A 12,579-nucleotide genomic window follows, 5' to 3' on the forward strand; every position below is an offset into this window, starting at 1 on the left:
GAACAAAAACTAACTAAATAAGAAAGAAACCAAATCTTCAGCTATATTTAAAAATAGAATTATATGCTTTATTTATGTATTTATTTTTAATTGAATCAATCTAACCATACAAGCCTATAAATCATTCATAAAGTCACAATTGAGCAGTTAACAACATTAAAACAATAACAAAGGCAATATAAATAGGCAAGTTTATTTGTATAGCAAAATTGGTACACAAAAGTAATTCAAAGTGCTTTACAGAAAAGAAAGACATTTAAATTGTAATACAATAAATCAAAACATAAATAATCACAAATAATCATTATAAAATGAACATTAAAAGAGAATAGGCAGAATAAAACCCTTTCAGTCCTATGCACAGTTAAACAACCATTTGAGCCTGTATTTAAACATTGTCAAAGTAGAGGCCTGTCTCACATCTTCAGGAAGAGTGTTCCAAGTTTTAGCTGCAAAAAGCTCAAACGCTGATTCCCCATGTTTAGTCCTGGTTTAGTCCTGCTTTAGCCTTGGTTTAGTCCTGTTTGAGTCCTGCTTTAGTCTTGGTTTCAGTCTTGGTTGAGTCCTGGTTTAATCTCGGTTTAGTCCTGGTTGAGTCCCGATTTAGTCTTGGTTTCAGTCTTGGTTGAATCCTGGTTGAGTCCTGGTTTAGTCCTGACTCAGGAGGTGGTAATTATTATAAAGCCTAACTGCCTTCTTGGATTTGCATAGTTTCAAAACAGAATTGTGCACTATATTTGTCCCTGTGCACATTCCGGTACAGTAGGGGGCAGCACGGCTCGGTTTGTAGACCTCCAGAAGCGCACCTGAATGGAGCGGTCATTCATTCGCCTCTAGAGTGCACTGTCCCGGTCAGACTCGTCTCATTCGCCCCGTAGTAGAGCGCACAGTCCCGGCCTGTCCTGCAGAGTGCCTCGGTCTGGAGCTCCGTGCTTTGGCTCACACATGTCCGACCCAACCTCTCCGCCCGCCCCGGGAGATGTGCCCGGTGCAGAGGCCTTGTTCCGCGGGTACAAGCCGTTCAAGCCCGAGGAGCACGGCCTGGACCGCGGCTTTCGGCTCACCGCCTTCTCGGAGCTGAAGGGATGAGGCTGCAAAGTCCCCCAGGAGGCTCTGCTCAAGCTCCTGGCGGGACTGGAGCCTCCTTCGGCCGGGGAGGGAGCGGGGAAGACCGGGGAGCAGGAGTTTGACGTGTCCGGGCCCAGACTGGGTAAGAAACACTTTAATGTGACGTGAAAATGAAAATAAACACGGCGCATGTGGCGGTTAGCCTGCGAGGTGTTAGCAAATTAAGCTAGTGTGGCTCTTTTTGGTGAGTTTATGGAGTCCGTGTTATTAAAGGTCCTGTATTACACAATATGGACTCTTTTGAGATTTAAGTTATGTTCTAATGCGGTTACCACCGCAAAAACACACTGGAGTTGTTTTTTGTTTCATTCACACATGTCTAAGTAATCCTTTAATATTAATCTGTCTATATTTCCAAAGATCAAATTGCTCTGTTCCACCTTGTGATGTCATGAAGTGGTAGTTTTCAAGTTATCAGCTCCTTTTACCTTTAGTTAAGTAGTGATTGACAATTCCAGGGCTCAAGTAAAACAAATGATTTTAGTGAAGGTGTGTGGAGTTTGTTCCACCTTGTGATGTCATCACGTGTTTTAGAGTGTTGTCAGTTTGAGAGAAGAACTCTGCCTAAATATGCAGGGTTTGTGTGTTAAACATGTGTGAATGAAACAAAACGCAACTCCAGGTCTGTTTTTTGATGAGGAAACAACATTAGAACAGTAGTCAGGAAATTGTATAATATGAGCTGTAACTGGTTTCTTCTTTACATAATTTTCTTGTTTTAAATGTCAGGTACAAACTAAATAGTTGAGTTTTGAGCTTTTACAGAAGGAAATGTTATGTTTCACTTTTCAATTAAACTTGATTACCTTGGTTATTTTTTTGAAATTTTACCAATAATTTTTTTTTTCAACAATTTTGGTGAAGTCTATTGTTTTGCCCGAGGCAAACCAGGAAGTAAAAGAAATTATATGCGTAGAGGTAATTCCATAACTGTTACCATACCATAATGCTAACAAGGCCAAAACTGATCTAATTTACACAATAGTTATGACTAACATAATAAAAATAGATGGCAACACCTTTTTTTTGTTAAATGACGGTTTAGACTGTCAGAACAAAGCTTTCCTTGTGCGTAATCCACAGACGTTCCAAATAGGAAGTGATCATGGGCGTGCTTCCATTAACTCAGGCTCCAATTGACTTTACGTCGAAAACTGTCACTCCTCTCTCTGTAACTGCTGCTGTCAGACTCGTCATTTTGGTCTTAATTGTTCGTATTAACCCGCTCTACATGATCCTGGGGTTTTTATTTCACTATTGTGTCTACAAATTAAGATATGAACATTAATAACAAACAAATCAAGTGCCTTCCCTGAGGTCGCCCCTGTTAGCGGCAGAAACAGGTTTTATTGACAGTGTTGCTAAGTGCCACCTCCCTACTAAACCAGCAGTGCGGGCGGGAAGGGGCGTTACCTTCAACAGCCTCGCTCCTGATTGGCTTTTTGGTTGCTATGATACTCGTGGTCGAAATTACAAATATGTAACTCTGCTCCATATTGGCCCTTATAACTGCTAGCCTTGATGAGCTTCACACTCACAGTCCATTTCAACAATACAATCTATGGTGTAAACCATCGCCACATTTTGGATTGACGTTTCCATGGTGATGACATAAATATAGGGATTCTGTTTTTGAACTCAGCTTTACTTCCTGTAGTTTTTTACTTCTCAACTTTTTTCACCACAAACTGACAATTAACTGGTGTAAAACTATGATAAAATATTTAGCACTTAGGTACTATCCACCAAACCAGGTCAGAATTAGAAAAACATGAAAACCTGCCAGCTTTAACAGTGTAGACGTGAAGGTGCTCGACACTAGCTTTGTCCTCCATCTTAGCCTTGCTGCCTTAGTTATAGTTAATCCTTGTTTATTCCCATTTATCAACAAAGATGAGACCAAAGTGTGCCTCTCAAAAATGTGAACCATGTGACCAAGATAAAAGTCATAATTCATTCATACATTTTTGGCTAAACTACACACAGAATATGTTTTTAAAACGTTTGCAGAATATGACTCGTATATGAACCCCAATGGTGAGTTGAGTTTCTTGTTGAGAGAGCATGACTTTGCGTTTTTGTGTCCTGAATGAAAGGCGTGATTAGTCTGAGGTGGACTTGAGTATCTCTTTGCCAAATAACCTTTGACCTCTGCTACGGTAAAATCATTTACTCATTTAGCTAGACAAAAATACTCCTCTTAAATATGGCCGCGTTACAAAGGCACAAGAGTTCAGCTAAACCAATACCTCATGCATTTCAGAACATGTTTGATCTTAAAGGGCCCATATTACACTATGTTCTGTACACTATTTTCAGAACATACAACAAACTTTAGTTTTTCTCTCAAACAGAAAACACTCTGTTCTACCTTGTGATGTCATGTGGTAATACAGGAAATGCTCCACTGTGTTTTTAAACTCCATACACTGTCACTAAACTCATTTGGATTATTCCTGCCCTGGAATGCCAATCCCTACTGAACTAAAGGTAAAAGGAGCTGTTAACTTGAAAACTACCACTACATGACATCACAAAGTGTGACAGAGCATTTTGAGCTTTGGAGATGTAGACAGACTAATAATAAAGTGTTACTCAAACATGTGTGAATGAAACAAAACACAACTAAAGGCATGTTTTTGAGGAAGTAACAACATAACATAGCTGTGTATGCCCTACCTGTGTCTACATGGGGTAGTTTACATCTCTAATATGTTCTGAATGTGATTCTTGTGTTAGTTTGTCAGTTGAGATTTCAGTCTTTTTGTCAATTCTTCTTTAAAATGTAAACGAACAGAATCTTATTATTTATCTTATTATTTATTTAGATCTAATCCCTCATGTTATGTTTCTGTTTGATTGTGATGAACTGTGCAGCTCTATTGTGAGAGAAGAATAGATAGAAGTGTCTGCATAATTAAACTCGTCTACTCTGTTCCTCCTGTTTTGGTTCAGGCGTTGGGATGGACTGCTGTGTGATCCCTCTTAGACATGGAGGACTGTCTCTGGTCCAAACCACAGACTTCTTCTACCCCCTGGTGGAGGATCCATACATGATGGTGAGTAACATGCAGAGACTGTATATGTATATGTATATGTATATATATATATATATATGTATATATATAATCTGCTAGTCCCTACGTTCCAAATGAGAAGTGATCATGAGCACGCATACGGCTCCATCGACTCCAATCCACTTTAAATTAGAAAATGTGTCTGCTATCTCTGTAACTGCTGCTGTCTGACTCGTCATTTTGGTCTTAAAATGTTCATATTAACCCACTCTACATGACCCTTGTGTTTTTATTTCACTATTGTGTCTGTAAATCAAGAAATGACCATTAATAAGAGACAAACCAGCTGCTTCTTTTCTCAAGGTTGCTCCTGCTAGCATTAGCGACCGGTTTGATTGACATTGTCATATGAGGCTCATTCTGCTTTCTGATTGGATACTCTCATTTGGGTTGCCAGTTTCGATGTTGAAATCCAGTTGTTTTAAACATAAAAAGCCTCTCTCTGATCTGAATGGTCACTACCTAAATCCCAGCACCTGCAGCCAATCATGAATCAGTGCTAGTGCAGCCTCTGCAGCTCAGTGAGTGAATTCTGGAGGTTCTTTCACATGAGGCCTGTCCATATACTGAGAGTGAGACACCTGTATGTGTCTCTATCTGGAGGTTAAGGCTCTGGACATGGTATCATTTGGGATTGCAGTACCGCTATCCGCAACTTCTAAAATTTGCAGGTGATTTTCCCATCAGACCAAAGTGGCAGTAGAAAAAGCTAAACTTGGTAACTGCTAAAAACTCAGTCTTACACCACATTCATAGACACGACTTAGCCTGAGCGAGGATCAACAAACCGGAGGTGATTTTCAGTTTGAGATTATGATAAAAGAGCTTGATGTTTGTAAGACTCTGACTGTAGTGACGTGTTTTTGTCCAGGGTCGAATTGCCTGTGCCAATGTGCTGAGTGACCTGTACGCCATGGGCATCACCGAGTGTGACAACATGCTAATGCTGCTGAGTGTTAGCCAAAAGATGAACGAAAAGGTCTGACCATCTGCTCCTCTAACCGTCTCCTCTGACCCTCTCCTTTGCTCCGTTTTGATTCCCTTTTGTCTTAAATATTCCAGGACCGGGAACGTGTGATGCCGTTGATGATAGAGGGATTTCGTGACGCAGCGGAGGAGGGCGGGACTTCTGTCACAGGGGGGCAGACAGTAGTAAACCCGTGGATCATTGTGGGAGGAGTGGCCTCTGTCGTCTGTCAGCCCAATGAGTTCATCATGTGAGTTCAAGGTTCCACTGTGTTATTAAATGGGGAGTGTACTATACTAAAGTGCAGTGTGAAGTCTGTGTTTTTATTAGTTTATTTGAATGAGGACAATATTAGCTATACAGCTAGTTTCCAGTTTAAAAAAATGTAATTTACATTATAATCAAAAACGTTACTAAAAAGATATAAATGTTAACAAGCCACATAGAAGTATTGCTGTGTGTTTTTCAGGCCTGATGGAGCCGTTCCAGGAGACGTTCTGGTCCTCACTAAACCTCTGGGGACTCAGGTGGCTGTGAACGCTCACCAGTGGCTCGATCAGGTCAGAGCAATAAAACCCTACGATTTCAACCAAACTAGAATAAAAGCATTTATTTTATTACAGGCAATTTTGGACTAAACATCTTAAACATAAATTGGCCTAATGGAGGGCAAGCTTACTTACTGGAGTCAGCAGAAGGTGTTGTAGTAAAAAACTATATATATATATATTTATTTAAAATATTTATACATTTTTTTCTTCAGCCTGAACGATGGAACAAGATCAAACTGGTGGTGTCCAAAGAGGAGGTTAAGGAGGCGTATCAGGAGGCCATGTTTTCTATGGCCACTTTAAACCGCACAGGTGAGACACATGTGAATCTTACAGGTGTGTGTATTAAACCGAACAGATGAGGTCAGCTGTTACCATAGACCAGGCATACCCAAAGTCCGACCTGGGGGCCAATTGCGGCCCGTGTACACATTTCCACTGGCCCGCAGCCTCTGGAATAAAAATAATTATGTGTGGCCCGTTGCACTGTTGACCAATGTAAAATACACATTTACAAGCAATATTATATTTCACCAAGGATGGCAGCAGATCCGGGCCGTGCTCCGAGGTCGCGCTCTTGCTGACTTTAAACGGCAATTGGATAAAGACAGGTTTAAAGAAATTCAAACATTTGCTAAGAAAATGCTGAGTTTGTTTAGTTCTCGGTTATGAACTTTAATAAGAACTGTGCGAGGACAAGACTGACTCACCTGTGTGACGTTTTGCACCAAAATACCATCTTTGAGCCAGACCAGGCCTATTTATTACAGTCCAGATCTCAGTTTCAGTCCAGTCTCTGTTTGGTGAATAAATTTGAAAATCTCAGTGAATTAATTTTATTGTGATAATCAAAAAAACACAGATTAAATGTTTGCTTTTTCATATTTATAATTTGTGTATAATTCATTTTGTTTTTGAAAGGTGAAAGCCAGTTGCAATAAAAAGTAAAAAAAAAAAATTAAATAGTTCATGTGCATTTAATAATAATGGTTCAAAGAATGATCAGGGCGAATGTTCGGCCCCCGCACCTTTTCACCTCACCAAATCTGGCCCTCATTGCAAAAAGTTTGGACACCCCTGCCATAGACTATAAAAGGACATAGATAACCCGCTAGGCGACGTGCTCCATATAGGAAGTGATCATGGGCGCGCTTCCGGCTCCATTGACTCTGGCTCCAATTCACTTTACACTGAAAAACTGTGTCCCCCCTCTCTGTAACTGCTGCTGTCAGACTCTTCATTTTGGTCTTAAAATGTTCATATTAACCCGCTCTGCATGATCTTGGTATTTTTATTTCACTATTGTGTCTGTAACTTATGAATATTAATAACAGACAAATCAGATGCCTTCCTTTCCCGAGGTTGCTCCTGTTAGCTGTCAATCAAATCTGCTGCTAATGCTAAGTGCCCACTTCCTGCTAAACCAGTGGTGTGGGCGGGAAGGGGTGTTGCCTTCAACAGCCTGGCTCCGGATTGGCTCTTTGGTTGCTAAGATACTTAGTCAGACTACTGATACATTTTAGATGCTGTTCCACAAGTTACTCAACAAATCCAAAAGTAATTAACATGTTTATATTTGTGATTTAAACAGAGGATTTTAAAGTCTTCTTGTTTGTCTCTGTCTCAGCGGCCGGTCTGATGCATAAGTTCCAAGCGCACGCGGCCACAGACGTCACGGGCTTCGGGCTCCTGGGTCACGCCAATAACCTCGCCGCTCAACAGAAGAACGACGTTGCCTTCGTCATCCACAACTTGCCCATCATTGCCAAGATGGCCGCCGTCAGCAAGGCCTGTGGAAAGCTGTTCAACCTGATCCAGGGCACCTCCGCAGAGACCTCGGGTACAAACACAACACAACACAATACAAAAAGAATGAATGAGTGGATAGATTCTGTCATTAAAGGTCCTGTATTACACAAAATTGACTCTTACGAGCTTTAAGCCATGTTATAATGTTGTTACCTCCTCAAAAACATACCTTTTAGTTGTGTTTTGTTTCATTCACGCATGTTTGAGTAACACTTTATTATTAGTCTGTCTACATCTCCAAAGCTCAAAATGCTCTGTTCCACCGTGTGATGTCATGAAGTGTAGTTTTCAAGTTAACAGCCCCTTTTACCTTTAGTTCAGTAGAGATTGGCAATCCCAGGGCTGGAATCAACCAAATGATTTTAGTGAAGGTGTATGGAGTTTAAAAACACAGTGGAGCAGTGGAACAGTGTTTTCAGTTTGAGAGAAGAACTCAGCCTAAATATGCGGGGTTTGTGTGTTAAACATGTGAATGAAACAAAACACAGGTCTTTTTGTGATAAGGAAACAACAACAGAACAGAGATCAGAAATTGGCGTAATATGGGCCCTTTAAAGCTACCATCCATAAATTTGTACGCCCTCCCTCCTCACCTCACCTGGCCTTTGTTCAAACTCACCTGGACTACTTCTGTCAGGCCCAAGCCGGCACAGTATCAGATAATATAGATAGCATCTAGTGGTGAAGTGTGAGAATACAACAGGGGCAAGTTGGAAAGTTTAATTCCAGATGGTAGCTTTAAAAGGTACAAAGAAACATATTTGACTCTCAGCTGTTCAGTGCAAAATTACTACAGTACACAATGACATATTAAAATGACTTTGGCAGAAAAGCTCTCGGGTGGATCAAGAGGTAAAGTTGTAGACTTATAACCATAAAGATGAATGTTTGGGTTCCAACCATAAATTGCTATTGTGCTTTTAGGCAAGACATTAACAGCCTATGAATGGTGTGTGATGCTTTGGTTGTTGTTGTTAGAAGGGCTGTTCAGTCGTCCCAGGGCAGCTGTAGCTAAAATAGTGTGGAGTGAGTGAATAATGAAAGGTGCTGCTTATGATAATGGTAATCATAATGATGCCCTGGATTGTAAAGAGTGTAATCCCTGTGCCCTCCTGCAGGGGGTCTGCTGATGTGCCTGCCTCGGGAGCAAGCCGCCAAGTTCTGCTCTGAGATGAAGAGCCAGCGTGCGGCCACCGGGGGGCAAGGCGGAGCGTGGATCATTGGCATAGTAGAGAAAGGAGACAGACGAGCAAGAATCATCGACAAACCGCGAATCATTGAAGTGCCGCCACGAGGGAGGGAGGCCACCAGCCCGGCAACCAGCCCGGCAACCAGCCCTAACCTTGCATAAAGGGTGCACAGCCAGTCCCAAGCTATTGTAAAGAACCAACAACTGTGGTGTGACAAATTGCAACAGAGAGGGCATCTGGCTTAAAAGTCAGTCCTATCCCCATCCTAATTAAAGAAAAGGAAGAGATATTTTTCACATGTTGCTAAAAGCTAATTTAACAAATGAATAATATAAGACATTCCAAGATGACTATTGCCAAATAAAATAAAAAATAAAAAATAAAATTTTAAAAATACAAAAAAAAAAAAAAAAAAGTATCACAATTGTTTAAAACTGGACTTGAATTCAAAATATTAATAATAATATCAATTGTTTTTCTTGTTTCAGATGCATTTACTTGCAACACCCAGATTTCTTACTTGTTTAGCTTGAATTACAAAAACATTTATAAAGTAAATACATTAAAATAATAAGACTTAAAGAGGTGGTATTATGCAAACTCGCTCTCATTTTATAACTTTGTCTCCTCATCAAATCCAAATCAAACGTCTGAAGAGGATTTAGATGTCATCCATGCATGTTTGAGTAATCTAGAGATCTCTCCTGCCCAACTGTACACAGCAACTTCACAAACATATATATATATATATATATATATATATATATAAGTTGATTTTGATGTGTTAGCAATTAATACCCCATAGAAGTACAGTACCCCCTATTTAATATTCTGAATTCAAGTCATTTTAACTTTTTGCAGGTTTCAGAACATTTGCCATATAAAGCTTACCCAGCTTTTGGTGATGAAAATGAACAAAACATGTCTTAAAACATGAATGATGGAAATGGCTTGTTGTAAAATAAAAAGTAAAATTAAATTTGTCTGATCTCGTCCACAGCCAGAGAAGGAATGAGCAGCTTTCTCTTGAGTTGTGAGGGTCAGATGTTGATTTTTCAGACTGTTAGATTTGAAATGCATTGTCCTCTCCTTTAAACTCCCATGATGCTTGGCTCTTCACCCCCAGACTGTGGGAGGAGCTACAGCGGATGTCCTGGTTTGAAAAGGAACTGGACTTTTTGTGTTAAAAATCTCAGACTGGTTTTGTAGCCTCCTGCTTTTTACAATCAATAAAGTTATCGCATTTGAATGTCATTTTTGCTGTGTTTGTTTGGGAAAAGATGGGTTTAAGATGTGGACAAAACAGCAGAAGTCCCTGTGTGTCAGATGCCCTCCCATCTTCCTCCTGTATATTCCAGTGTGCCAGATGCCCTCCCATCCTTCTGGTCATATCTGTGGAGAGGTGACACCACTCACAGTAAGGATGCTTGTTTTTCAAAGTTGTTTTTGGAAAATAAAACGTGTAATTAAATAAATGAAATATAGTTTTAATGTCAGATTGGTAAAGGCATTTTAATGGAGATGAGCAGGTGAGTTATACCCTCCACCAGAAAAGTTATGTAATGTACCTTTAAAGTTTAATATTAAACAGAAAAATCAAATTGGAAAATAGTGCATTCTTCTAAGCATGTCTCAAAATCAAATCTTTAGTCATTTTGAATACAACCTGTGACTCTCATCATCCAGGTAAAATAACGTATAATCCTGACAATTGGACAAAAGCTTTTAAGGAGGAAAATACAAATTCAAAACTTCAGACTCATTATTATTTTTATTTTTAGGGGCATGAATGTGCGAGGAGGGATCTGGACACACCCTATGTAGCGTTTGTGCATTTTGATGACCTGGACGTAATGATGTGTGAATTAAACTTGTGTCTTTGAAAATGGCTCTCCAGCGCCTCCTGCCACGTTAAAGTGTTGAGGGCGATCCTGGTGCATTTGGTGTAGATCCGTCTCTCAGTTTGAGCATTCCAGGCTACCAGATTTTTGCTGTTCTCTCGTTGCTCTCTGAGCTCATTTTGAAGAACTTTGATGTTTTTCTGAAGTTCCTCCATGTTCCTTTCGATTTCGAACATTGTCTCCTCTACGCCCTTCACCAGAGCTTGTTTCTCCTCCTTAACTTTGAAGGCCTCTTTTTCCAGTTTGTTGCTCCTCTCTTGTTGTTTTTATAGTCCATTTTGAAGAATTTGGATCTTTGTTCTCAGCTTCTTTAAGTCCTTCTTAACCATAACCCTTTCCCCCTTTGACAATCTCTCGCACTTGTTCATTAGAGATTGTTTCTCTTCCTGAACTATTAAGACGGCATTCTCCAGGTCTTTGCTCCTCTGTTTCTCCTTTCTGAGCTCATTTTGAAGAACTTGAATGTCTTTCGTAAGCTCCTCCATATTCTTCACAGCTGTCACTCTTGCATCCTCTGACCTCTCATAGTTGGTCTGCAGACCTAGTTTCTCCTCTTGCAGTTGACCAACTTCTGTCTGCAGCTTCTGATTTCTCTCTCTCAACCTTTAGCTCATTTTTAAGAGCAATGATCTTGTTTTGAGCCAGAACCTTTCTCTGCAAATGTCTCATATTGGACCTTCAGAGCTTGTTTTTCCTGCTCAAGAATTTTGATTTTTGCCCCAAATTTTTACAAAAGTTTGCTTAAAATCCTTAATGATAATTTGAATGTTTTCCTCTCCTGCTGCTCTCGTTTGATTTTGAAGAGCAGAGATCTCGTTTCTCATCTCCTCCATGTTAATTTGAGAGTGAACCTTCTCCTCCTCTGCAGACCTCCTCAGCCATTCCATCTCCTCTTGAAGCATATCCACCTCCTCTTGCAGTCTCTGGCTCTCCCTCTCTGAGCTTTCAGCTCAGTTTTTAGGGCTGACATCTTCTGCTTCTTCTCGACCAAAGCCATGACCTCTAGGTTCTTCTTAGCAGGGGCTACTTTGTCTTCTAAACTGGCAGTGGTCATTTTATCCTGTCCATAGCTGATCTTCAGACCTATACCTTTTTGAATTGCTCCCTCTTGCTCTCCATCTAATCCTGGAGGCTGTGAATCTTTGTCTTGGAGAGCAATGAGGGCATTCATCTGAGTCTTCTCCTGCTCTAGACTCTGGTTTTGGAGCTTTGTCATCTCCATTTCATCTTGTCTCTCCCTCAAAGCTTCAGTGAGAAGTTTGGAGTCCTGTGTTTTGAGGTCTATCTCTTTGTGGATGGCTCTGGAGCTGTCTAGCACCTCTCTGCTCCCTCTCCTTCTGCACCTCCTCCTGCAGACGCCTGTTCTTCTCTGTCTTAGCTGTTCCATTAACTGCTGGACCAGGGGGCCCTCTGGTGTTGGATTTATCTTGCATATATAATACATATCTGGGGTCAAAAATTGTTAAAACAACTTAAGTCTCCGGCTGTGGTCATAACAAACTCTTAAAGAAGCGACTATTTTGAAGCATAAAAATCCTGGTAATGTTTGCAAACATCATTGTATTTAAACAGGCACAGTTTGTCTATTTTGATAACCTGGACATAATAATACGGAAATCAAATCTGCTATATTTGAAAATGGCTCTCCAGTGTCCCTTGCAAAAATAAAAACGGACCAAAACATTTATCTCCAATGTGACAATGGCAATTTCTTATCAAATATCAAGCCAGGGTTGATGGAAAGCCCTCCCATTGAAGCGAGGGCCCTTTATCACTGCTTTAGCAGTTTTATTTATTTATTTTTTGATACAATTCTGCAGTTTAAGTGTCAGCTCCCTCTCTCGGACACTAGAGGGTGGTGCCTCTTCTCATGAATTTGTGCACCGCCGCAGAAGAAGAAGAAAAGCGGAAGTGCCTCTGGAGTGTCAAATGTAAACAAGTCACGCCGCTGCTACA

The 12,579-nt window shown here is 40.5% G+C and overlaps 1 protein-coding gene across 1 annotated transcript; it reads left to right on the top strand.

Moving 5' to 3' along the window:
* Positions 1-786: 786 nt before the first annotated feature.
* Positions 787-9,971, top strand: LOC117373598 (selenide, water dikinase 3-like). Its single transcript, XM_033969658.2, has 8 exons — positions 787-1,210; positions 4,084-4,187; positions 5,077-5,184; positions 5,268-5,422; positions 5,642-5,732; positions 5,936-6,035; positions 7,351-7,563; positions 8,651-9,971. Exons 2-8 carry the CDS (start codon positions 4,092-4,094, stop codon positions 8,881-8,883), a joined length of 996 nt encoding a protein of 331 aa, XP_033825549.1. The 5' UTR covers positions 787-1,210; positions 4,084-4,091; the 3' UTR covers positions 8,884-9,971.
* The last annotated feature ends 2,608 nt before the right edge of the window (positions 9,972-12,579 follow it).

Source organism: Periophthalmus magnuspinnatus, chromosome 7, assembly GCF_009829125.3.
Source record: "Periophthalmus magnuspinnatus isolate fPerMag1 chromosome 7, fPerMag1.2.pri, whole genome shotgun sequence".
Lineage (NCBI taxonomy): Eukaryota > Metazoa > Chordata > Actinopteri > Gobiiformes > Gobiidae > Periophthalmus > Periophthalmus magnuspinnatus.